Source organism: Harpia harpyja, chromosome 16 (genome assembly GCF_026419915.1).
Source record: "Harpia harpyja isolate bHarHar1 chromosome 16, bHarHar1 primary haplotype, whole genome shotgun sequence".
In the NCBI taxonomy this organism is placed as follows: domain Eukaryota; kingdom Metazoa; phylum Chordata; class Aves; order Accipitriformes; family Accipitridae; genus Harpia; species Harpia harpyja.
The window spans coordinates 17,250,754-17,276,681 of record NC_068955.1 but is presented as its reverse complement, the minus strand read 5'-3'; the positions used below and the strand labels follow the sequence as shown (position 1 = coordinate 17,276,681).

General features: G+C 40.2%; 1 protein-coding gene and 1 long non-coding RNA gene across 6 annotated transcripts; one reads left to right on the top strand and one right to left on the bottom strand.

The window, feature by feature from the left end:
- Window positions 1-27: 27 nt before the first annotated feature.
- GTF2H1 (general transcription factor IIH subunit 1) lies at window positions 28-24,923 on the top strand. Of its 5 annotated transcripts, none has more exons than XM_052810517.1 (15): window positions 28-277; window positions 4,290-4,458; window positions 6,316-6,508; window positions 8,987-9,149; window positions 10,852-10,945; window positions 11,647-11,796; window positions 12,871-12,950; window positions 14,283-14,413; window positions 15,576-15,663; window positions 16,979-17,067; window positions 17,935-18,052; window positions 18,924-19,014; window positions 20,436-20,551; window positions 21,474-21,566; window positions 22,173-24,923. In XM_052810517.1, exons 2-15 carry the CDS (start codon window positions 4,305-4,307, stop codon window positions 22,257-22,259), a joined length of 1,647 nt encoding a protein of 548 aa, XP_052666477.1. In that variant the 5' UTR covers window positions 28-277; window positions 4,290-4,304; the 3' UTR covers window positions 22,260-24,923. The 5 variants fall into 5 exon arrangements, with proteins under 5 accessions (XP_052666477.1, XP_052666479.1, XP_052666475.1 ...); XM_052810515.1 differs by lacking the exon at window positions 28-277 and adding an exon at window positions 1,011-1,305; XM_052810516.1 differs by lacking the exon at window positions 28-277 and adding an exon at window positions 3,777-3,939.
- Window positions 3,368-3,937, bottom strand: LOC128152353 (uncharacterized). The gene is made up of 2 exons (XR_008238622.1): window positions 3,849-3,937; window positions 3,368-3,567 (listed from the first exon to the last, which is right to left on the bottom strand). It is a non-coding gene; the product is annotated as an uncharacterized LOC128152353 (long non-coding RNA).
- Window positions 24,924-25,928: the final 1,005 nt, after the last annotated feature.

Sequence of the window (25,928 nt, the reverse complement as noted above, 5' to 3'; positions counted from 1 at the left end):
CGGGAGGGGAGCCGGCCCGCGCCACGTGACCGCAGGGGACGCGCCGTGCGGCCTGTTCCCCTGTCACGTGACGCGGGCTCCTTCCCCCCGCCCTCCCAGCACCCCGCCGCTTGTTCCGGTCACGTGCCCGCCCCCTGCCCGCCCCATGGCCCCGGCGGCGGCGGTGGCGGCGGCCCGACCCCCGTAGCGCCCGCTCCCGCCCCGGGCCCCTCTCGCGCGGCCCGCTGGCAGCGGCCAGCACGCCGGCCCGGAGCAGGTCCCCGCCACCACCCGCACGGTAAGGAGCCCGCCAGCGTGGGGGACGGGGCGGCGGCGGCACCGCCGGGCACTCTTGCCTGTGCCTGTGGCGGGGGGGGGAGGGCAGCGGGGCCCGATCCGCCTCCCAGCCGCGGCTGCCCCGGCGGTTCCCTCCCCGGCTGCGGCGGGGCAGCGTCTGCCGGGGCGCGCCGCGGCGGGCCCGGTGCCGCGGCGGCCTTTGGCCTCCCGCTCTTCCTCCCTGCCCGCTCCCGGCGGCGGCGGCGGTCTGGCCGGGCCGGGGGTGCCGTGAGGGAAGGGACCGGGAGGGGCGGCGGTGGCAGCCGCCGGTCTGCGCCTCCCGGGGAGGGGGGGCGGCGGGAAGGTGGCAGCGCCGCGCCGGCGGGATCGTGGCCGGGGGGCGGGCAGCGGGGCTTCACCCGAGCGCCTGGTCGCGGGCGACAGACAAAGAGGTGCCCGAGCCCCGGACCCCGGGCCGCCGGCGCCCTTCTGCCGGGGACGCCAGAAGGCGGAGGGACCCCACCGTGCCCCGCTTCGCCGCAGGCAGAAGTGCTGGAGGAAGCGCGGGTGCTGGGCCGCGGAGGAAGGCCGCGGACCGCGGATGCCCTCAGCTCGCCGGTGGCCGAGACAAACGGCCCTTCTCTCGCCTCCGCGGCCCGCTGAGCCGTGTTCGTCTGACAGCTCCGCTGCTGCCCCTCGGGGTGCCGCTCTGCCGGCTGCCGGCCGCACCCGGAGGCCTCCGGGCTGTGGGGCCGAACCGCCGGGGCCCGGCTGCGTGCCCGTGCCGCTGCGGTTCGGTGTGGGCCGTTAGCGTAGACGTTCCGCTGTTCCCTGCGGGGAGCGGAAAGCTAGCAGCAAGGCCTGCGTCAGATCTGTCAGGGCTCGCCTGGCAGCCCGTGCCTACCCTAACCAAGTCAGGATTATTAAAATGCGTAAAGGTTTCCTTTACTTCTGTTCAGAACTCGACAAAACCACATGGGAGGACACTGGAGTGACATGCTGGTAATGGAGAGCATTCAGAACAGGTGTTGTAAGGAACAGAAAAGACAGGTACTTGGTTTTAAAAGTGGTTAGGAAGAGTCGCTGCGTTAGAGGAAGGATAGCTGTTGGAATTTGACAGCGTTTCCAGAAGCTGCATTCACTGCCACAGAGCTGGGGGGCGGGGAGTATAGGTGGATAAGCAAACAGGACCTTTTTTCTTGTTTTATGCTGACACTGAAGCTTCTTGATAGACCTTGCCAGTTGTAAACGGCAGCTGAAATTAACATCCTCAAGACAGGCTTGATGACAAGTCATACCCTGTGGGGTAGGACTGCTGTTTGATCCAAGTGCTTTTCAGAACTATTAACTGTCACTTCAAAAGCTCTACTGCTGGAGAATTTAAAATAAACTGTGTTTGACCTTCCTATTCTGGAAGATACTTAAACCAGAGAAAGGTCTGTCTTCCAAAGTCTGCAGCTGAAGAACTCTAATGCTGCTTCTTTTAGCAGCAGATTAAAATTATCACTTAAAGCTGTAAAATAACAGAATTTCTCCATATGCATGTTGCAGTTCTTGCTCCTTTCAGCAGCAGTGTCATCATCCGCAGTACTGATTCCTGGAAACTTCACTTGTCAAATATAGAGGTTATGAGGTTTGGGCAGGCGTGAATAGATCATTGATGGCTCTCACCCTTCTGTATAGTAAGCCTTAAGTGTCCAAAAAGAAAAGAAAATGACTGGTGTACTGTGTGTGCTTAGCAAGGATGGAGCCTTCCCCTCTGCAGTCGGTAGGAGACCATCCTCATGCTTTTCTAGCAGCCAGGCGAGATTTCTATTTTACAATTTTTCCTGTACATCTTGTAACAAGAAGCCATATTGTTTTCATTAGTGAAAGATGATGACTTTCCTAAATCTTGATTTTTATTTTTTTTTTTTTTTATCCTTTCTGATGTATGGTTCAAAAGACATCTCGGGGTTTTCTCCATTTTGGGTAATGCTTACTGTGCTTATGAGTTGTATCATCCTACTGCCACCGTAAATTACTGCATGGAAAAGGAAGCACAGCAAAGACATAAATAAGAACAGCAGTAAGCTAGTGTGTTCGGCCTCCCAGAAGGTAGAATGAGCCACTTGTGGGATAATCGTGCATTCACAGATTGCACACTGCAGGGTACTGTGCTAGAAGCGCCATGGTTGTAAAGGAGAAGTTGCTAGCTGCTGATTGTTTTCTTCCGTAGTTGAAAGACTGGTTGTAGGTGGGCGCAATAGCATGGTAGAAAAGCAGTGCAACTTGCATCAGAATGAGCCTGACTATGAAAATGCTTTCTTTTTTCTTTTTGTTCAGTACAGGTTTAATTCCTTTGCATTCTGTGGTTTTGTCTCTACTGCATTGGATAATAATGACCTTAAAGGACTGTAAAGTAACAAAGGGAGAAAAAAGCCCAGATCCTTAGTCTTGCATATGTTGAGGTTTCTGGTCTATTAAGAGTCTGGCCAGATGCCTTTTTCCGCTAAGGATAAGGTGCTGATGAGAGACTACAGACCTGCAACAGGAAACTCTACATAAAATGGTAGTGTGAATAGCACTGAAAGAGAATAATGCTGCTGTGGAGACTGTAATGGATTATGCTAGGAAACGGTCCTGAAATCATGCCATGCAGTTTTCTTTGAGAGAGAAGTATTAGCAGGGCTGCTCTGAATGTGGCACAGTGTGTTCTAGTGACTGCTGCAATGGTGCTGATGTGAAACCCCACGTTCAGCTCAGCATCACTGAAGTCTTTGGCAAAGCTTTGGATGACTGAAATGATGAAGGAGCGAAGCTTAAGTGCAGAGCCCTTTTGCTGTTACATCTTTCCATTTAGTATTTTACTTAACTCATTTCAGAGATGGGCTTGTCAGGCTTTTGCTGAAGAGAATGCTATGCTACTGTCCAGACTGTGAGAGTAAAATATCCTATCTTGCTGCTGTTTTTTTTTTAAAGAAAATAGAAGAAGTATCTGAACTTAAGTGCTTAGAATTATCACTTTGTGATACCTACTAGTAGTGCGATAGCTGATACAGGTTGCTGTTGGAAGTTTGATGTGGGCCCCAGCAAATATTACAGGTATTCCAAAGAACATGAAACATGCACGTCAGCATTTGAAAATACTATTTTACATAGCAGTAGTAAAGTTTATGATGTACAAAATACAGCAATCAGACAGACTAAACATTTACAGTGAACATACCAAAGATGTAAATTTTTGACAGGTGTAGGACAGTACGTTAATAGAATGTAGTCATACTTGCGGTGTCCTTAACCTCTTGAGAAATTTAAGGCTGTAGGGTGAACCTGTGGAGAGGAAAGATAGTGACTGCTGGGGAGAAGAATGCAGGAAGTATCAAAAGGCTTGTTGATGTGAGACTGGTGACAAAATCACCATTGTGTTAAAGTAGGTCTAACATTAGTCCCTTGGACTTTGGGGGAGACAGATAGGAAACTGGCCAGCTGGAATCAAGTGTACAAAACATTGTTCAAGCGTTGGGCAGAAACCACCACAGTAAGAACTGGAGTGCAACTGGGCTACCTTATCTTTAGCACAGAGAACTGAAAATCCATGATTTTTCACATACCTTGTATCCTTCCCTTTTCTGAAACAACTTAACATCTGCCATTCACACTGAAGAAGGGAATTGCTGCCAAATGCCAGAGGAGATTTGGAATGTATGTCATTGCTCAGCTTCAGTATTCTTCTGAACTTGAAAAACCAGTAAAGGAACATTAAAAGAGGAAAATTTGGTTATCAGTTTAAATGTAAGATTTGCGGGTCTTTTATTGGAGCAAAAGCAGTATCGGCAATATGATTAGATTAATTATTTAGGTAGCCAGCAGCATCTTGTTTAAATTTGCTGATTGCACTGACAGAGGGAAGCATGTTTATCTGGGATGTTTCAAAAATTATGTAGGCATTAACAAGTAAATGTGGGTTGTAATACTTTGATATAGATAGGAGTAGTGGAAGAGTTACAGCAAAAATAATTATACTAATCAGCTCAACTGTATGTTTTTAATAGCTCCTTATAGCCGCAATGGCAACGTCATCTGAAGAAGTGTTACTGATTGTAAAGAAGGTACGTCAGAAGAAGCAGGATGGAGCTCTCTACCTTATGGCTGAAAGGATAGCATGGGCACCTGAAGGCAAAGACCGATTCACAGTCAGCCATATGTATGCAGACATAAAATGTAAGTCAACGCTTTTCGTATTCCAGCTTCAGTAAGCAGTATTTCAATAAACATTTAAATACAACCCAAAGTTTATTTGCCATAAAACACTAGTAGGTAAGTTAGGAATGTTGCAAGGGTCTGGAGCTTTGACTAGGTTATTCTATGTAGCAGCAGAGATTGGGACCATGGTGAAGTATCACCAGTTTATTAAGGATGCTACTGCAGAACTTCTGAAGTCTTCAGATGTTTAAGTTATACTGCATTTACTATTAACTTTTGATAAACTTCTGCAATAAATTGAACAGAAAAATAATCTATGCCATATGCTTGTGGAGGGAAAGGTGGGAGGGGGGTTGAGGAAGAGTATAGGATTTTCAGGGTCTAACACAGAAACTATCTGGCATGTCATCTGTTAAAATATGCATCTAAAGCTGTTTCAGTTTTCATATAAAATGAACCTCACTGTTTTATTTTCATCCAACCGACCATAGCTTCAGAAGTGCTAGCTTCTGTAGTTTGGCCTAACTGGTAACATTCCGAATAAGCATTTCCTGTTGCAATAGCAGAGTACTTGCATGTCAAAACTGAACAGTAAATGTCTATAGCATGCTGTCTTTCTGGCTCCAATTAGCCCTTATATTCCATGTGCTGCAATGCCAAAGAAGGAATAAAAAGAAAGTTGTATGCGTCACTTGGTAAAGGTTTAGCGATTATTGCTGTTTAAAGTCACGTACAAGTACTGTAGCATGATCAAAGGTGTGTGTGATGAATCAGAACTAATATGCTGTTTTCTTAAATACGAATGTGATAAGGAGTTTAAAAGCTCTGTTCACGTATAATAATCAACTTTGTGAAGGTTTTATTTAGCTATTTGCTTACACTTAAGCAGCTTATATTTTAAATATTTACATATATAGTCATTGAAGTCTTAATGTAGATGAAAGATGCTTGGTTTTGTCATCTAAAATAAAAAAAGGGGGGGTGGTATTTGTAAATTTGTAATAGAGATGATGATTTAGTGGTGACATCTGGTTCCTGTCTCCCATTTGCACTGGAGAAAGGGATAAGATTCAAAGTTAAGTTGGTGCCATTTGCAGCGCTACACTGAAGTCAATATAGCACAACAGTCTGTAAACGTAGTTGTTCTAGCCTCTGCTCCCTCTGGTTATGAGAAAGGAAGCAGGAGTTAGGTTTTTCTTATGAGTCATGAGGGTGTAATAGCACCTTGGAGGCATTGGTGATCAACTTTGGGAGTACTAGTGGCTAAATGCGCTTACCACACTACTTGAAACCAGCATACCTTTGCTGTCAACAGACATGCTGTTACTCCACCCGGCATCTGCTTTCTTACAGCTTTTCTTCTGTGGGAACTGGTCCAGCTGGAAAAACAAAAGGGAGTTACTTTTCAGTGGATCAGTTCCTTGGTTCGGCTTGCTGCACAAATGCTAACACTTGTACAAGAAAGCCAGCACGAAGAAGTGGAAAGGGGGAGTGTGGTTGTCATCTTTCAGCAGCAGCCTGGATTGGTACCAGGTTAAAGTGCCCAGGTGATGACAGTCTAATTTGCAGCGGTTTTCTAATGGAGGATGTGGGGAATGCAAAGATGGATCAGAGCTCCTGAGCAGTAGCTGAAGGATACTGAGCAATAGGCTACTGGTGTCCATGTCTTGTGTTTTAGAGAGAACAAGGTGCAGGGTTCAAGCTAATTTAAGGGGAAGTCTGTCTGTTCCACTTTCATGGCTGAAATTCACACAAAGGATAATGGTATTTAATTGGATGATGAGCATAACTGCTTATAAGCAAATACTCTAGGGAAGAGAGTTTCTTGTATAAGCTTACTGTCTGTTGCTAATTAATACTCTCTGTATAATCTAGGCCAGAAAATCAGTCCAGAAGGTAAAGCTAAAATTCAGCTTCAGCTAGTATTGCATGCAGGGGACACAACCAACTTTCACTTCTCCAATGAAAGCACAGCAGTGAAGGAGCGAGATGCGGTAAAGGATCTTCTTCAACAACTGTTGCCTAAGTTCAAAAGGAAAGCTAATAAAGAACTTGAGGAGAAGAACAGGTAAAGGGAAAGGAGCCTTAAAGTTTTTTGGGTTGGGTTTTTTTTTTTTAATTGCTACCTAACTATAGTGTATTTCTGCTAAGTTGTTGTTAGTGCAACATCGTTAGTGATACAGCATTTGTTTCCCTAGTAAAAATCTCTCTGCTTTCAATTTAGAGGCAGTTCCTTGAGACTTACATAACTGTAACATGTTGAGACTATACTTGCATTCTCAGTGACATGTTCCTGAGGTGTAAAGGCAGCCAGCCCGGCTGCCACCCAGTCTTTGTTATTCATGGCTATGAGATGAAAGCACCCAACTGGCAGTCTGTCTCTTTAGTCTCCTTAAGTATATATGTATCAGTTAGAAAAGCTGCTTGAAATATTTTTTTTTTCTTTTCCAGAAGTTCTCACCTTCCTTGATTTGTGATTTTTTTATTCCCCCTCCCTGTATAACTTCTTCCCCCTCAAATCTTCTTTCCTGGTGTTTTATATACTCTACTAAATTGCTAGGTATTTTCATGCATCTCACTTGAGATGCAGTAGTTTGTTATTTGGCATACAGGATGTCTATTCTAAAAAATGTTTTGAGAAGATGTTCAGGACCTAAGTCCTTTTCCCAAAAGGGCTTTTAAGATACACTTCCTTTCCTTTAAAATGTCTGTGTCGAACCAGTCCTTGTGGCCATAGAGCACCCTTCTCTGCGTCTCCCCATATGAGTTTCACTTGATTCTAGCATCTGCTGTGAATCCTGTATTTGCTAGTTTCCGTTTCCAAAGACTGTTCTAGCTTTGAACTTAGGTAAGTTAAAGCTAGATTTTTCAAAACATAGGAGCATTGCCTCGTTGGGCAGATCAGATCTTTACAAGGAGATTTCCCAGCAGAAAGGCAAGAGCCCTTCTTTGTGCTGGAGCTCTGACACAGCCAGGATTAACTGGTTCCAGTACTGCAGCGACCACTAGGGTCTACAGCAGTGTAGACAGCTTTGGTGCTATTACCCTACTAGTTTCCTTATGCTGCGTGCCTCATTTCTAACAGTATTAATACTGAGTACATGGGCAGTCTTGGCTCTGAATCTTTGTACCCTTAAATGGAGTTTTACAGTATTATGCCATGTGGCATTAAGAGCTTTTCTAGTTACAGAAAAGCCAGAATCTCTGCACATACTCATAGTCTGTTCTTCTGATGATTAGACGTCCGAGTCTAGTAATGGGGCTTCATTAGCTTAATTTGCAACAGATGAGGCAAAAACGTTTCAACCTGTTCTGGAAGGGTACTACATCCAGAGTCCCTGTAGCATTTCCTCCATTTATTGATATGTGGAGGTCAGGTATGTATGAAAATTCCAAGTTTTAATGAAATAATTAGAATAACACTGCTTCCTGCTGCACTAATTTGTAAGAATTGCCACTAATCCATATTTGTACCAATAAGAAAAACTGGAAAAACCTTGGTGGTTAAAACATAATAGGGATGTCCTGCCACAAAGTTTTCACTTCCATCTCATCCTACTTCATCTTTAGAGCAGCTGCAGACTTTCATTCAGTCCAGATTGCAGTTTATCCATGTTCTTCCCTAGACCACACACTATGTATTTCTAAGATTCCTTTTTTGTTGTTGTTGTTTGCAAATGATAAGACCCTGAGGTACATGGTAAAGATTGTTGAGGTTGATTGTGAACATATATGCACATTTCCCTGAAAATAGCCTAGTGGGTTTCAGATCAGGTACACAGCTGTATGAAAAGCTGCTTAAACATGAATTAACTGAAGTTTCAGGTGCATGCATTCTTTGCATTTTGGATAGTAAGGGTGATAATACTTGGATGATAACGTTCATAAACATTATTCCCTGGTGGAAGTAGTGACAGTGAATGTTTCTGTAGCGCTTGTGCTGCATGTGATAGTTAAGTGCTGAAGATCCTACTGTCACCAACAGAAATATAAATGAACAAACAACTCAGGGTAATATGTGTTTTAAGGTATGTTATGCCACACATATTCTATAATGTGTACTCTTGCACTAGAATAGAGACCTGTAACTACTGAATTTTAAGATCTTAAACACGAATTGGATAGTGCTGAAATCTCTCTCCCTGCGCTTACCCCCCACCACCTGCCACTGACCTTTGTTATGGAAGTTCAAGAAAATTCGTTGTGCTTTTACAGTTCAGGAGACTCCAGTTCTGGATGTGCGAAGCCACAAGAGCACCACAGAATATTTTAGGACAAGATGTTAATTCCACAGTAATTTTTTCTTAGGCATTACTGTTTTCTAGCATTTAATACTATTCCTTAAACTTTTTTTTAGTCCTTTCTTAAGTCTTTGGAGACAAATACAGCTATTGAGGTTGGTTGTTTACACAATCTTGTCAAGAAATGCACAGCATTTTGAAAGAAAAGTTGGTTTCTGTTCCTTTTGTGAACTCATGTTAGTTATGGAAATCTTAGTGATTTATTCTGCAGTGTTTCAATTCTATTCAATACATTCTTTTACCAGAATGCTGCAAGAAGATCCTGTTTTGTTTCAGCTCTATAAAGACCTTGTTGTGAGCCAAGTAATCAGTGCTGAAGAATTCTGGGCCAACCGTTTAAGCCTGAATGCAGGGGATAATTCTGCAGCACCTAGTAAGCAGGATGTGGGCATCTCTGCAGCATTTCTGGTATGTTGAACCTCTTTCTTAAAGGATTTTAGAGCAAACAAATTGGGGAAAGTAAGAGTTCTGCTCGTGTATTTCTCATACGCTTTAATGTTGTTCTTTCCCGGTTCCTCAACTTAACATCTTTCTGCATGTTAGTTAGACTATTGCAAGTGTAAAAGAGAAAAGAAAAAAAAGAGTAAAGGTTTTACACAAGTCTGCCACCTCCAGATTTTGTCAATTTAAGGTGCTCAATTTGAACTTTAAATTGACAATAGGCAGATATTGTTTATACTGCTGCTCTGCCTTCTGTAAAACAGGAATAATGGTGAACTTGGAGTCACTAGATTACAGTGTATTAACTCAATAAGTTAAAGAGTATCTGCTGCAGCATTGACATGCATAAATGAAGCTGCAAAGACTTTCCACACAAAAGGTTTTATTCCCTCCCCCATTTTTTTAAACCAGTACATGCTTTCAGCTACTTGAAGAACAACCGTATATCTGAAAGCTTGTTTTCTCTCTCTCTTACCCCAACTTTGTTACATTACCCATTTGTAGAAACCATGCCTCAGTAATCCCAATGCAGTCTAAAAGTAATCTAGATACAATCTTCAGATTCCTCCCACAGATACATGTTTCTACTTCTGCAACAAAATTCATACAGATTATGACTCTTCTGCTGGAATCCCATTTCCACCTTTGTAATGGCTGTGCACACGTCAAGGGTTTGGGAGGGAAAGAGGAGGTGGGAGTTGGTTTATGACTTAGCTGCTGTACAAACACTTGTTTTTTCCCCCTAGAAATACCCAAATCAGTTACTGAATGAACTAGATTGCTCTGATTTCCTGTCTCCCATTATTCTTACACCTTAACGTTAAAAAAAGCCAAACAACCCAAACCTTCAAAACTGAAGCTTTCTTAAAATAACTGGTTGTGTTTGTGTACTCTGCATTTGTGAGGAAGACGACTTCAGATATTTGTGTGTCCTAGTTCAAGTTAAAATAACTATATGGCTCTACTCAGAATGAGTGTTTCTCTATAGGAAGAGGGTGGTACAAAAACTAGAATTTAGGTGTACAGCAAAAGGAAGAAAAGAAGGCAGTATATGCAATCATGTACTTTTTCCTGTTACTGAGAATTGGACTGAGTGCTTGCTTGCTCCAGAGCTTCCTGAAGAGATCATTGAGATCTAACTTGCAAGTTCTGACTAATGCTTACTCTCAATTTTTAAATTCAATGTTATTTGTCAATTATACTGAGATGCTTTTAGTGTATAAGGAAATGAGGTGTAAGAGCCATAAATCTTTTTTTGTCACTTCATTATCATCACTGATTATTCACTAGCTGAATTGTTGAATGAACAACAAAAGATTAGGCATTACAGTAAACTTGCCTATTTTTACTTTGAAACAAGGAGGTATTAAACTAAGCATACCATTCTTTTGACTGATGGAGTGGTCTTTGCTTTTTGTCTTCTAAAGCTTACAGTCTACTTGTTGAATCATCCCTTAAGTGGCAAGTATAATAAAGTAATTACTGCATGCTCTTTCATTTCTCATTCTAAAAATACCTATTTATGATCAAATACACTATGGATTATTGGAGGAAGAAGATTATTTTATCTGCAGCAGAATTTGATTACAAGATGCCAGGTTTTTTCCTTCTACAGTTAAAGAAAGCATTCAGACATGACTGGTTTTCCTCCCTGTATGCTCTTTCTTAGGCTGATGTACGGCCTCAAACAGATGGCTGCAATGGTCTGAGGTATAATTTGACTTCAGATATCATTGAATCCATATTTCGAACATATCCTGCAGGTAAGAATAGAGCTTTATATAACAAATACATGCATTTAAGATTAGTTTCTTACTATGGGAAGACTAGAAAGTTAGTCTGAGCCTGGAAGTATGAGGGACTGTATCTTCAGTCTTCTGGATGATTCTCCCTGCCTCGTTTGAGGGATGGGAAGAAGCATGTGTTAAAACATGCTTTTGAAATGAAAATTTGATTTCGTTAAATGATAACACTTTAACTTGTTGCCTTAAAAAAAATAAATGTCAAGTTGTGAATAGATATTTGTTTCCCATGATACTCCTACTCAGCATTGCAGTTAATTGTTATTTTTCAAGAAATCACCTTTGGGAGGAAAAGAATCTGATTTCCATCGTTCCCCTGCGCTATATTGAAACTGGCACTCGTTCATTTTGGCCCGTAGTTAAAAAGACTAGATCCATTCTGAGAATAACTAGAACTCCAGCAAATCAGACTTCTTGTGTCTCTGCAATTCAAATTAGAATATTCAGACCACTGTTACTTGCATTTCTTTTCAAAGCATTAGCTAGCATTGCAGGGCATAAGACAGTACCTGTTTGCTCATGCTTAGCTACTGCATTCCCTTACAATTAATCAGCATGAATTAAGGCAGTATTAGACAGGAAGCAAGCAAGGAAATTTTAACATAAAATATCATATTAAGATTTGCAGAACAGTTTATAATCATTATAGATTTTGTTCACAGTAAAAATGAAATATGCAGAAAATGTTCCACATAACATGACGGAGAAGGAATTCTGGACACGATTTTTTCAGTCTCATTATTTCCATCGGGACAGGCTCAATACAGGCTCAAAAGACCTCTTTGCAGAATGTGCCAAACTGGATGAAAAAGGTAAGCTTTTTGACTTTGTTTCTGCAGTAGGCTGCTACAGTCTTAGCTACATCATAGAGTGTAACACTCAAGAGGTATATCTTTTCTTCTGTTCGTTTACTGGGCATCTTGCTTGTCAAACTGTAAAGCGAAAGCTACAGATTGTCATTGAAAGTTAGCTATAGCTTTGCTGTTCTTAGCATGTTTCATAGTGAGTGCATTTCTTGAAACAAATTAGCCTTTAGAAACTGGTGGCACTAGAAATAAGCTTTATTACAACTCATGCAACAGTAAATCTGTGATAAATTCCATAACATGCTACCATGCTAGATTGATTATGCTGTGCCATCAGTTACTATGGAATAATTTTGTTTACATAAGGTTCGTTTTATGGTATGTGCACAACTTACAACAGGTATAGCTTTTGTTATAGATCAGGGTTTAGTAATAGACAAATATGGATCTTGTTTAAGATTTTCCAGAGGAGTTGCCATCCCTGTTCTCTGTCAGCCTTTTTAATGTGAAATCTTAAAATATTATCTGACTTAAGTTTTTATTGGATTTTTGAGGTAGGTTTGTGATGATACAGAAATGTGGAGAGTTGAGATCACTTAACACTATTCCTTAATATGTATTCTGACTAATGAAAGCATTCTATTAGGAATCCACAACCCTTCATAAGTAAAAGCTATCACCAGATACAAATTACCATTCTACCCAAGACAGGGCAGCAAAACAGTGCCAAAATTAGAAGAAACACACAATTAAGGCTTCCCAGTTCCCACAAATACAACTAATATAATTGCATCTTCAATTCTTTTTTTTTTTTTTTTACCAGAGAGTATTCAGTGATGTGTAGAAGTTGGTGAAAACTGTGCTAATTAGTAGGATGATCTTTTACAATAACTTTTCAAGTTTGTTGCTTATTTTAAATGGAACTTTGAAAAGGGTTGAAAGTTTTAGTCACAGTGATACTTGGGCATCTGCAGAACTTTTGTCTTCTCCTTTCAAAGGTTAAATATAATCTAATAATCCCACAATTATTTCTAGTTGTTTAAATACATTTTTTCATGGTTTTTTCTTTGTTTCATACAGGGTTAAAAACAATCGTGTCTCAAGGAGTAAAAAACCCCCTGATAGATTTAACCGCTTTGGAAGATAAAACATTAGATGAAGTAAGTAGTTGGCAAAAAAACCCACCAACCCCCCACCTTTAGTTTCATTTAAGGAGAAAGTGGGTCCTTCTCCTGTTAAAATAACTACAAATGCTAATTATAAAACACATCACTTACTAGGTTGCTGCAATGGTTGGGTAGTCAACATTTATACAGTTGTATGTGTGTAAAGAAATGGAGACTGTGCCCATGGACCTGTATGCCTCAGATGTCTGCCTTAGTGTGCTGGGTATAAAAGCAGGACTTGCCTTTTTGTAAAGAATAATTATTATTTCACTTCGATGGCTTTTTTGTCTAAAGTGGACTCTCTAGTTTCTTCCTACCTTTTAGAAGCTGTGACAATGTACAGAAGTGTAGCATAAAACAGGAAAAAGTCTTTGCATTTGTTCTCACTTTGAACATTGCTATTTATTTGATTCAGCTTAATTTTAAGGACACTTTATACAGTTTTCTTGGTTTAGCTTTAAATACCATGTTTTGCTAAAAATATGACTAACTTGAACTATTACCTGCCTCCAAGTACAAATTAAAACAGTTGTTATAAATGGTGTACCATAATGTGAAATAACTTAAAGATGCACTTTTCTGCAGTTGATTTAACTTAAACTTTTGAGTTGTCATTAATAATGCTGTCCATTTCTAAGTTTGGTAGGTTTTGGGGGGTTTTTTTGTAAGAGTTGTACAAAGCTAACAGTCTGAAACTGGACTAGGAGTTTAGGATGGGTATGTTCAAAGTGCTATGCTAACTGCCCTAGTTTGCTTTTGAGGCAGGTTAACTGCAAGCATGAAACTGCACATGGTGTAAAGTGAGTTGCCTTCAGCCACTTGGTAACTGGGGAACACTGCCAACATTAAGGCTTGAGGTTTTTTGAATTCCTAGTGGCTATCACATCCTCCTGACAGGTGTCACTTAGCCTGTGGGCTGCTGGTGTCCCACAAGATATTAAAAAGAGGTCAGTAAAACAATAGCTAGCTCTTACTTGCCATCAATGCTTGTCTGTTTTGTACAGGCAATCCTTAAATTTTTTTTAAGCTAGTTCTGTTTTTACTTATAACAGAGCATGATCTTATTAGACTATCTGTTTAAGAATTTTTTCTCTCAAACACCTCTAAACTGCCAAGTGTTAGCAGAATCAAATACTCTATGGAGATTTTTTGAAGTACAAAAGGTGATGGTGGGGCAAGGTAGGAAAATACTGCTTCAGATGATGATGCAGTATCACTCAGTAGAGTTCAGAGGAGGTGGCATGCAGGCTTCTTGACTCAGTGGAAAACAGAGAATCATCCTTCTAGTTTTGGGGCAGGAGGTAGCTAATGTTGTTTTCTTTGTAGGGCTATGGTGTTGCTTCTGTGGCCTCTACATCAAATGCCTCAAAATCTGCTAGAGAAAGTAGCAACGCTGCCATTATAAAACGCTTTAATCATCATAGTGCCATGGTCCTTGCAGCTGGCCTCAGGAAACAGTAAGTTTCAATGTTCTGTAAAAGCTTTTTGTAACAAATTTTAAGGACTTTCCAAAACAAAAATACATTTTCAGTTACTCATCCAACTTTTAATTTTTATGAATGAAGTATTTAGAAATGAAAATACCTTTAGGTTCCATTTTACTTTATAAAAGTTCTTCAGAGCTGTCTGAGATGACAAATGCTATTTTTAGATGAGTTATCGTACAAAGAGGATTAAAAAAGGAAAGGATATTTCTGCCTTAGTTCTCTAGACCTGGTGAAGGCTGCAGAATTAGTATTCTCTTTGCTCTGTGGAGGTGAAGTCTGGTGCAGGGAGTTCCTATGGCCTGCCTTCCGGGAGCAGGTCTGCTGGGGCTTCCTGTAGTGGGGTGCATGGATATAAGTAAACGAGGAAGCAGAAGAACAGTGTGGCATGGGTGGATCAGATGAAAGATTCCTCCAGTGCAGTACTGTGCCCCTGACCAAAAAAAAGTATCAGGTGGTTATGTGTATTTACAGTGAACTTCACAAAAGAAACTTCCTAAAAGAGGCATGAAATGGGTTTGATGTGAAGTCTGCTGTACAACTGGTTTATAGGCAACCACCAAAGGATTACTACTCTACACAAATCCTACAGACCTTACCTGTTAGAGATCTTAATTAAATACTTTCTTCTGTGTAGCTGTGTTCCCTCATGTTCTTCTGTCTTGCACAAATTGAACACTGGACCTTAAATGATCTCTTCTGGCCAATGTGTGTTTCTGTTTCTCAGTTCAGGAAGAGACAAAACAATAGCTCTCATTCTGAAACAGAATCTCAGGGCTCCCATAGCTCTGCTAATACCTGGTTGGCATAAGTGTGTATGCAAAGTGTTTCTAATTTAGTCATTATTTTGTTGTGTCCCACTTGCATTGTTGGCACACTACTATTTCTGAAGAGAGGGAGAAGCACCCTCCCCTGCTGTTGAATTTCCCCTGTGACAAACAGGGTTATTTGAGAAGTTGGTTCCTTCTATCTAGATCAACTGCTAGAAATGAAGACATAAGGGGAAAAAAGTTGACATACAGTATGTGAACATGCATATAAAATTTTTGAAACAAATGTATTTACTTTGTCTCTAGCTTGTATCTTAAGTTTCCTGTGAGGTGAATTCTTCTTAATGCTGTTTCTCTATTTTAAGAGAAGCACAAAATGACCATTACAGTGAGACCAGCAGTACGGATGGAAACTCCAGGGATTCAGATTTCTTTCAGCCACCAATGAAAAAGGTATAAAGTTAGCTGATGCAATTCTAACTGATTGGAACTGGAAGCTCTGTCTCTCAAAAGATTGCTGAAGGTTCCTTACTTGTTTTATGATGCATCTAAAGTGATACTTATTTAGCTTTGCTTAGAAGTATGTAGAATAAGAACCTGAGGGCCTATAAGAAGCTTTGTACTTCTGTTAGTAAACACAAATAAATTACACCTTGAAGTATTGCTCTGTTTCTCTCTTCAGGAGCACCCAACGAAAGTAAAAAAAATTCCAACGTGATTCTGATTGGACCCAGAAATCTGGTTCTTCCCATTCAGTGCAGTTCTATTTTTGCAGCTCCCCCCCTTTTTTTTTCCAAATGCCTGAAAACTTCTAGGGAACATCCATCTGAAAGGGATATTGGTGTTCAAGCACTAATATTAACCTATCAAGTGTATTGTTTTTAGAGGGGATGATTAAACTGGCACATAGCAGCCTTCATCTTAAGGTCAGAAGCTGAAGTGAGGTTAAACTGAAAGCATAGTAACACCTGGTGCACTGAAGTACAGGGCAGTGGCCTGTTTTAGACTAACTGCAGCAGCTCACAAAGTGGAAAAGGGTATACTGTAATTGCTACAAAACTGAATTCAATACTCTTGCTAGAGTTGACAGCCTAAGTAGAAAATGCCAAGGGGACTCAAAACCTGCGTATATTGTGAGAAAAGGTTGTAGAATACATGTGTTGTTAAATGTTGAGGTAGTCAACAGCTTTGACTTTCCTGAAAGCTGCAATTTTTACTGGGGAGAAAACACTATACCAAGACTAGACATGATGAAGAGAGGAGTGAAAGAATAGCATGAGAGTAGGAGACTTCGGAAGTAGTTTTCTCATTGTACAAAGTCTGATATCACTGTGCTGTTATCTCTCGCCGCTAATGCTCTAGCTCTACTGTCACCAGACAGCTTGGGTAATTATGGTTTTAGTCTTGCACTACTGTACGCCAGCCATTAAATAATTACTATTTCTGCTGATTTGGAGATACGTGGACATAAATAGAGAGCACAAAGAATGATCTATGTATAGCAGAACATTTTTTGGAAGTGGTAGGGACTGCACATTTTGGCCAAAACCTGCAGAAAAAGCGGTAGTGCCAAGACTTCCAAATTGCACACTTCAAACAATATTGGGCACTACTCCCTCTGGAGGGTAGACATGAACTATTCCATACTTTCATTTTCTTTAAGGTTTTAGTAACTCTTCTGCTCAAACTCAGTGAACTGGAAAAAAGCACTAGATGCATCAAATTGTGTCCTCATTAGTAATGTGTATAATTATTTGGCTTATTTTAGGTGAAACTCCAGGAGTCCATTGAATATGAAGATTTAGCAAAGAATAATAGCATTAAAACTATTGCACTAAACTTAAAGAAGTCTGATAGGTAAGTTAACAAAATATGCATGGCTATTTCAGCATATTCAATCTAGCAGGTCTCTCATTACAGCCTGCACAGAATCAGCTGATTTAGTCTCTACTGTGCCACACTCAAGTGTGTTTAGGCTAAGTTTAGAAACCTAATATGAACTTCCGCATAAACCAGCTTCCAAGTAATTCGCATATAAATTTGTATTTTGATTTCATCTTGCTTTTCAGCAAATTAAGTCTCTGCAAGGGCTTTGACGTGTAATTTCTGTGAAAGTCTAGCAGACCTATATTCACAGGTCAGCACTTTGTTGCAGCTTACAGTGGAAAAATGTACATGTTACATGTGAAAATATATACGATTTCAAGGAAAATCCACTCCCAGGCAAAAAAAGTGCAGTTGAGATAGTTTGGACTGCTCACTGGTCTAGTGTTTTTCTAGTAATAGTCCTCTTGTTTTCTAGACTTTTGAGTTTGAGAACCATAGATGTAAATTCAGAAGAGGAGTGATACCACAGGAAAGAGAACAGTTCGAAACATGCACCTAACTTCATTTAGCTTAGTTTCAAGGCAAAGTGGTGTGAATTTCTCCATTCTAATGATATTCCCAGAACTAGTTGGCACAGATAGCTTTTCATGAGCAAAATGATGCTCACCAATTCAACAATAGAAGCTCTTCTCTTACTTTGAGAATACCATACCATCCCTAACCCAACCTCTTCCCATGTGGCAATGTAGTTTACCTTGTCAATAAATAAGATTAAGATACTAGCGTCAACAGTTGCAAAGCATCTAAAATTGGAAACATTTGAAGAATGGTCCACTGAGTTTGGCCTCTGTTTTACCAACACTCAACTAATACACTTTTCCTTTTCTCACCTCACAGGTATTATCATGGTCCAACTCCAATTCAATCACAGCAATATGCAACCAGTCAGGATATAATTAATTCTTTTCATAGTATTAGGCAAGAAATGGAAACATATGTACCCAAACTAACTCAGGTATGGAAGAATACTCAAAAAAAATCCCTTCTTGATGTTAGCATCTTGCTTTCTATATAATTTTGTGTCTCATGTCTACTGGAATTTTAATTTTTCAGGGTAAACTTAATTATCTTCAATAGTTTTATGTTATTCAATTTATTTTACAATTTTAGGTGATACCTTTTGAGCTATCGTGTTTAAAATCCACACAATAGGAAACTGAGTCATTGCTGATACTCAGAGTTATATTCCATTGTTACCATGTTCTTTTGAGGAAATGGTAAAGGTGTGAAGTAGTAAAGCAGGGCAGTCATGCAACATGAAGCAAAGGCCAATATTATTGATATCCCCGCCCTGAAATTTAGGATGTAACAGTCTTAGGAGGTCACAGTAAGCAGGTTTATATCTGAATGGGTCTTTTGCTCCTAAATGCACTTAGGCAGGATGTAGATCTCACTGTGGGCTGCACAGAAGCTCTGTCCTGGCAACTGGAGGTCAGCATAGCCATGTAGCCAATCTCCCCAGCCAGCATCTGAACTTCCTCTGTTAGTAAACCTAGGTTTGGTCCTAAATAAAGCAGCCATAACTGTGAATGTGTCACATTTCAGTATAGTAATTCTCTGTCTCATTTTAAAGTAGCTGCACAGCCAGTTCGTGTACTAGGTAAAGAAAAGGTTTGTTTAACTAATTGGAGAGCTTTCACTGAAAATGTGAGCTATAGCACTTCGAAGTCACTGTGTCTAATTCTGGAGACGAGCAGACTCTTCATTAGAACTTCCATTGTATCTGCTCAACTGTATCTTTGCCATTGGACTTCAACTATAACTTATTTTAAAAATATTTTTTTGGAAAGACTGATCTAAAATATTTGTTCCCTCTCTCCCTTCAGGTTCTTTCAAGTGGTGATGCTACTAGCACTATTGCAGTCCTATCACCTGGAGGAGCACTTATGCAGGGTGGAACACAGCAAGCCATAAACCGTAAGGATTTAGGATGTATAATACTTTAATCGTATTTTATGGCATTATACAGCAGTACCTGGCTTGCTGTTTCATCTCCCTCTTAGAATATGTTACAGTGATAAAGGAAATTATGGAAACATGTAGCTGGAGTAATACTGGGTTACAGCAACAAAAGAAAAGCAACAACCCAGCCACACCATGAGGGTGGTACTGGCTACACCAGTGCTGATGCAAGTGAATGAGAGAAAATGTTACAGAGCAAGTGATGAAGGATGCACTTGATACAAAGTCCTCTTACAGATAATGGGTTTTGCTTGTTCGGCATTTCTCTTTTCTGATTTTTCTTTTCCTGGATTATAGAAAATAAAGGCATACTCTGGGAAAGCTCTAACGAGGTGAGGTCTAGATAATTGTCTGGAACTAGGTTTTTTGCAGCCTGCATTTAAGATCCACAGCTTGCTGTGAAACAGGACAACTTTCTTGTAGACTGCAAGGGCAAAACAGACAACCCCTCTTTCTCACATCTCCATTCATCTCCCTTTTGTCACATTTCTGCCAGTCTGATTTCCTTTCTCTTTAGTCTCACAGCAGATGAACCCCTATTCACACAAGGCAGGGTTTATAACAGTTTTCCAGTTTAACTTGTGTTACTTGGTCTGAAGGCAGCAGAAACTAATTCAGACAGCTGAAAAAGGAAGTATGAGTTTTTTTATGGTACTGAAAGAAAGGAGTCAGCAAGCAGTAGTGAGGCTTTCTTACCCATCCCAGTTGGCATACTAGGTGCTGCACTCCACATTTTTTTTTTTTTTTTTAAAAACAGCCTCATCCTAGAGTTCACTGTTCAGTTCACTGTGCTCCTGTCATTTGCAATGACTGCTTGTGCTTTTTGTCTTTGGTTTTAATGATTGTGGTTCCTTCCCTGCTCTTGAACCCCGTCGCCCCTTCTTCTTTAATAGTATCTGGAGTACAGTTCCTTGTTCCTGCCTGAATTTTTCATCTTCCACATGCTGTGACTGTATTGTCATTGCCAGCATAAGGGAAAGGGAAAAGCTTGCAGTATCCACCACGCAGTATTTAGCACTGTGCTGTGAAGAGAGCAAGGTGCTGGTCGCAGAAGCAGTACTGCCACACTGTTAGAACAATACAAATATACTGCTTCTAATCCTGGATTAAGTTTTGTGTCCATTCTTTGCTTGGCATAGATCTCCCTATATAATATACAAGCTTCTTCCAAGTATATAGCCATAAATAGCAGCTGACCTGATCTAATACTGCTGATAGTTCTACTTCGGGTGTGAGGCACCTCATTGTTCCCTCCCAGCCAACCTTTCTGTGATTCTAGTAGAAATGTATATTGCTGAACTCCTTCATTAGCCTTATATTCACATTTTTCATATGATAGTTCTGAGTGATGTGACAAAATCTTTTTCCTGTTGCAGAGATGGTGCCAAACGACATTCAGTCTGAACTAAAACATTTGTATGTGGCAGTAGGGGAACTGCTACGACACTTCTGGTCCTGCTTTCCTGTTAACACGCCATTCCTAGAAGAAAAGGTAAGGCAGAGCTTCCTAGTGTGGCCGTGATTATGATGTGGCCAGATCATGGTTTAGAATGACTGTCATTAACTTGAAGTATAGAACTAATACACATGCTTTAAATCAGTGCAGCGCTTACTCATGCCTAGAACTGAAGGTCACAAAACAATGTAAAACATTACTTTTTTCAGCAGTTCTGCTGGTGCTATTGGTTAAAAGCATCCTTATCCCTGCACACCTGTTAGCCCTTGTCAGGCAGAGTTGCTCTAAGCTAGTTTCAAACAGAATGGTCAGCTGTATTCCACGTGCAGATTTCTCACTGCCAGTTTAAAACACACAAACTAAAGCCTCCCTTCCCCAACTCTAAGACATAACCTCCGCAGCGACAGTTAAAAGAAAGTTTTCCTTACTCTTACACCTATTGCAAAAATCACTCAGTCACAGCTTCAAAACATACAGTGCTTTGTAGAACAAAATTGCCTTCAAGAAGAGATGTCTGTCTACAATCAGGTATATGATTGTAACTATTTTTCTTTTGCTGTTCTTTCTTTTGACCTCACACGGATCACAAATATAAAAGTCTGTGTGCAGATGTGTTAGATTTTCTGCTGCAAAATGTGGCCTGAAAATCCATGGCACAGTCTTTGCTTGAAGGAAAAAAAAAAGTTTTTGTGAATATCTTACCTATAGTATTTACTGACAAAGTAATAATGATCACAGGGGCACACTGCACTTTCAGTCATACTGCACTTGCCTCAAAAATAAATACGTACTCAAGAATTGTTAGAGACTGATATTTTAACAACTTTTCTTCCTCAAACTATACATACTTAAAGTAGCCCCCAGAATTAGTTATAAGGTGTTTTGTTGGAGAACAGTTTGTTAAAGGAAATGAGACTTCCATGCAAGTGATTATAATATTGGTTTCTCTCTCTCTCAGGTTGTGAAAATGAGGAGCAACCTGGAAAGATTTCAGGTTACAAAGCTCTGCCCATTCCAAGAAAAGATTCGGAGACAGTATTTAAGCACAAATGTAAGGGGAAAATACTCTTTAACTTTAATGATGTGGGTGCATATTAATAATAAGAATCGTAATTATCAGAGGATGGTAGCTTTGTTACTTCTTATCCTAGGGGACTGTAAGTTTTTTGTTAACTAGGAAATGGGCAGAGAGAAATTGGGTGCACAGTTAAGCATGTCTTCTCTCCCTGTATAACTTGCTGAGTAATACCAGTATATGTCAAGAACCATAATTTGAAATTACCCAAGTGAAACAATAAAAAAGGGGAAGTCATGTTTCATTTTTCACTTCCACCATGAAGTAGAACTTTAGCAACTTCAAAACTGTCTCCCACCATGCCAGACTTGAAGTAGTCACAGACTAAATACTGGAACAGGCGGCACAATCAAGTGTCACTTCCCTGTGACCTTCTCAGCTTAGTAGCTCTCTGAACTGCTCCCTCTACAGATACTTTGCAGTAGAGCCTCAAGGTCCTTTTTATCTGGCATACCTCTTTGATTTTAGTGAGATTACTCTTAGTGAATAAAATGAGGAATCCAACTGAGTAGCTGGTCAAAGGGAGGGGAGGGGATCTGTTTTCCAGTAGCTGGGACATTTTTTTTCCCTTTAATGTTTCAGTTGATAAGTCATATAGAAGAGATGCTGCAGACGGCCTACAATAAGTTCCATACATGGCAGTCCCGGCGTATGCTGAAGAAGACGTGAAAATGCATGCTGTACAGGTTTGAGAGCAAAATCTGCAATAGGTATAGGAGTACAACCTAGCATACGTGCAGATCTTATAGTTGTTGCAGGAAGACCTGCAAGCTGTGGACTTCTGGAAATGATGTTAACTGAACTTGCACATTTTTGAAAAAGAACTTGAGATTAAACTTGAAAACTAGGGAGAAAAAAAACAAGGAAGAACCAAAACAGAAGAGCTGAGACGCAAAAATATTTAAAAAGACACTGTTTACTGCAGTTACTCAGGAACTGCTTTTGATTTGCATAAAGAGCTGCTTTCAGAAATAAAAAATTTAAAGAGGTTGTATTAATAAAATCTGTCTAATTTTTTTTTTTTTTAAGAAATGTATGGCACAGGGTAGAACTCAAAAGTTTTTCTTCACTGGATTCTGACATTTTATTGAATTCTGTTTGTACTTTCTGCAACAGTTTAACAATTATATTTTAAAATATAGCTGAGACTGGTTTTGCTTCAAACATCTGGGAGAGCGTAGCTGTCGGAAGACAAGCTTCTGCCATATGTTTCCCCACCAATTGGAAGCAAGAGACATTGCACTGAAAGCTGTTTATGGTCTGGGGTCCCTAAAGGCACATGGGGGCAAACTTTTGCCTGAAGTCTTGGATTTTTATGCAGAATTTTTTCAGCCATCAGTTTTGCATGTTTTCCTTTGAGTGGAAGTGTGTGCTACTGCAATTTTTTTTTTACAGTGGCATTTGTTCTGAGGAGAGAATGCATTTTTAAAAATGAAGTTAAATAAAGTTTCTTACAAAATAAGTCATTTATTTTCAATTCTTAGACATTTTTTATTTCTTCTCCTAAATCTGTTTTCCTTCACTCTTCCCTTTTGACTGTTACACTATTTTTGGCGAATTGATAATCATTGCAAAGAGAAAAATGTGTTATTTCCACAATGTCCATAGATATTGGGAATCTGTGCCATACTTTGTTCCAAATAGAATCAGTTGACAGTTTAAGACCAACTCGTCGTGTATTAAATGTGACTTAAATGCAAAGTAAACCTGTTTTCTATAATATATGCAGTTTAATGACATCCTTGTATTTTGTTGTCATCTTGACTGTACTAAAGCCTAGCGTGGGCTACTGAACTTTTTTACTTCTGACTAAATGTGACTGTTAGATTATAAGATGCATTTACTACAAAGACAAATCAGTGACAATATGTATTCAAAGCAAGCACAGCAGTGTTCAGTACGGCAGAAGAAACTCCCATTAGCCTGCATGATGGCTTAATACTAGATTTTGCCACCATTGGTATGATGCTAAAAACTGATAGTATGATGTTGGTTGGATAATTCTTGCAAATTCCTACAGAAGAGAGGATGTATTTGTATAGCCAAGTCTGTGCTCGTTCTGCGCTGCTGCTCCATTTATGCAAGAGGGGTTTTTTTCTTTAACTGATGCGTGGAAGTCAGCAGCTTCTTTTTACCCAGTGTTTTTCAATTTTTGTATTATGCTAATATTTTGGTAAAAGCTGAGTTGCAGTTAAATGTCACTGTCTGCACCAAAATTCTGTTTGGAAACGTATGCATATTGTTAAGCCTAGTTTCCCTGTCTGCTTTTGCAGATAGATGCATGATACCTGCTCTGTGATGTTAATGTGGTTCTGCTACAAGAAATGACTAGGCTCAACAGGGGAGACACCCATTATTTTTGACAGGGTGAAAATGTCACTAGGAATAAACAAAAACAGATGTACGTACAGCATTTGGGGAATGAGGTGCACATCTTGACAAGAGTTACCTCTTGTGATAAACTGTTTCTCTAAAATTTAGGTTTAGGGTATGGCTTTATTAAGCCTAATCCTCTCGTAAGTGCAGGCGGCTCCCAAAAAGAAAGGGTAGTTTTTTTCTCCCCCATTCCAAAGCATTTGATCTAGCAATTCTGTGGCCAAATTTCAACTGTTTAGTGAAGCTATAACACCTTTCATCATATCAGAGGGCTAGGTTCAAGAAAATATGTCTGATTTATATTCTAACTGTGCCTGAAGCTATGAACAACGCATTTGAGTATTAGACTGCACTGAGACTTCATTCAAAAAAAATCATAAACAGGAGAGTTTTGAGTATGGAATGAATTCATTTTTTGTTTGAATCAGTATTTAGTATCCCTGGAAAGACTGAGCAAAATGGCTAGCACAGTGGAAAAGTTTCAGTGCATCACAAGAGCATTTTACAGTTCAAAGGACTGTTGTTTATAATCATTATGGGGGATGGTGTTGCAATAGCTTTAAATTATTATAGCTATATCAGGCTATCAAAACGTACCTTAACAGAACTGGGGGGGAAGAGGACTATGATACTAAATTCAACAGTTTTGCCTAGAGACTGTACAGGCAAGGCTGCTATGCACTTCATATTGCTTTTTCAGGTATTGTGGCAATAAGGCACAGGCCCCTCCTAAAGTAAGGGAGGTAAACTAAATATTCTTTCTTCTACATTGTGTTCCCCTCTTCTGTAGCATGGTCCAAAACCCAGATTCATTCCTTAAGTTTTGAAACTGAATCATCATGCATTATATTACTATTGGAATCTTTATACTGACTTGTATTTTTAATGAGAATTCATAAAACTTGTATCATTGGCATTGATCTAAGATTTGTAGAATAAACCCTACTGAATTCTAAAGTCAAGTCTTCTCTAATGCTTAGGCTGTGTCTTCTGATGTTCAATTAAACCCCAAACAGGCTCCATTCAGGTCTAAATTGAGAGAGCTGTGTAGAGCGCTAGCTCAGCTGTCCCTTCATGGTGGTAGAAGAGGTCAGGAGCAAGTGAGTTACAATACAGTTACTGTCAAATTATTTTATTTTTAGGGGTCAAGAACTTTTTCTGCTGCACAGGGAATCTACACCATTACTAGGGCTACTGCCCCTCTGTTGCTGATCATACAAAAGCCAGTTTAAGTCTCCAGGGATTAGTAGTCTGCTTGTTCCATATATTGATCCAGCAGTTGTTGGTTCAGGAGAGCTGCATATGCTGCTTTGTCAGCCATTCAAATCCAATCTTTGCTAGTAATGGAGAAAGGATAACTTAAAGCAGATATTAACAGAAGTCTGCCTCAGCTTATGTGCAGCCTGTAAATGTCAGCAGATGAAAATATTTAGATGCACCACAAAAAAGGCTGGGCTGTTCCTCTCTCAACAAGAGCTCTACCCCAGTTAAGGACAGGAAGCAACATCTTTCTACTGGAGCCATTCCTACAGGTAGTTTCTTGCACACTCACACAGAGTAGCTCTCTAGACGATGATCTTCAGCTTCCCAATGTGACAAAGCACTGACCGAGGCCCTGTGCTTTCCCAGACGGGTGACTTTCCCCACCACCCCTTTAAGATACTTTTTTACAGCTACAACTATTTTCCCTTATTTATACTGTAACTACATCCTTACAACTTCTGTCATGAGGTATTGTTATCAGCTTGAAAGCTTACCTTATCCTTGCCAAAACTCCTATCAAACAGCTACTTTACTGAGAAAGCCACTTGTGTAAGCAGGGGAGGTGACGACAAGAAAGCTTAAGATCCAGTTTTCCATTATCCATCCTGTTTCCTTTTCTTAAGAGCCCATCCAAGCATCCCTGCTATCTGCAGGCTGTGTATAAAGTGGCTTTGGAGCCTTTGTAGTGCAACACAGTTT

What these genes read in the sequence shown, in the direction of transcription:
- GTF2H1 (XM_052810515.1), top strand. Translation starts at nt 1,231, where the DNA reads ATGGGAGGACACTGGAGTGACATGCTGGTAATGGAGAGCATTCAGAAC. An exon ending in ATTTCGAACATATCCTGCAG is followed by an intron (nt 10,946 to 11,646) that starts GTAAGAATAGAG and finishes TTTTGTTCACAG; the next exon opens with TAAAAATGAAATATGCAGAA. An exon ending in AACTTAAAGAAGTCTGATAG is followed by an intron (nt 17,068 to 17,934) that starts GTAAGTTAACAA and finishes CTCACCTCACAG; the next exon opens with GTATTATCATGGTCCAACTC.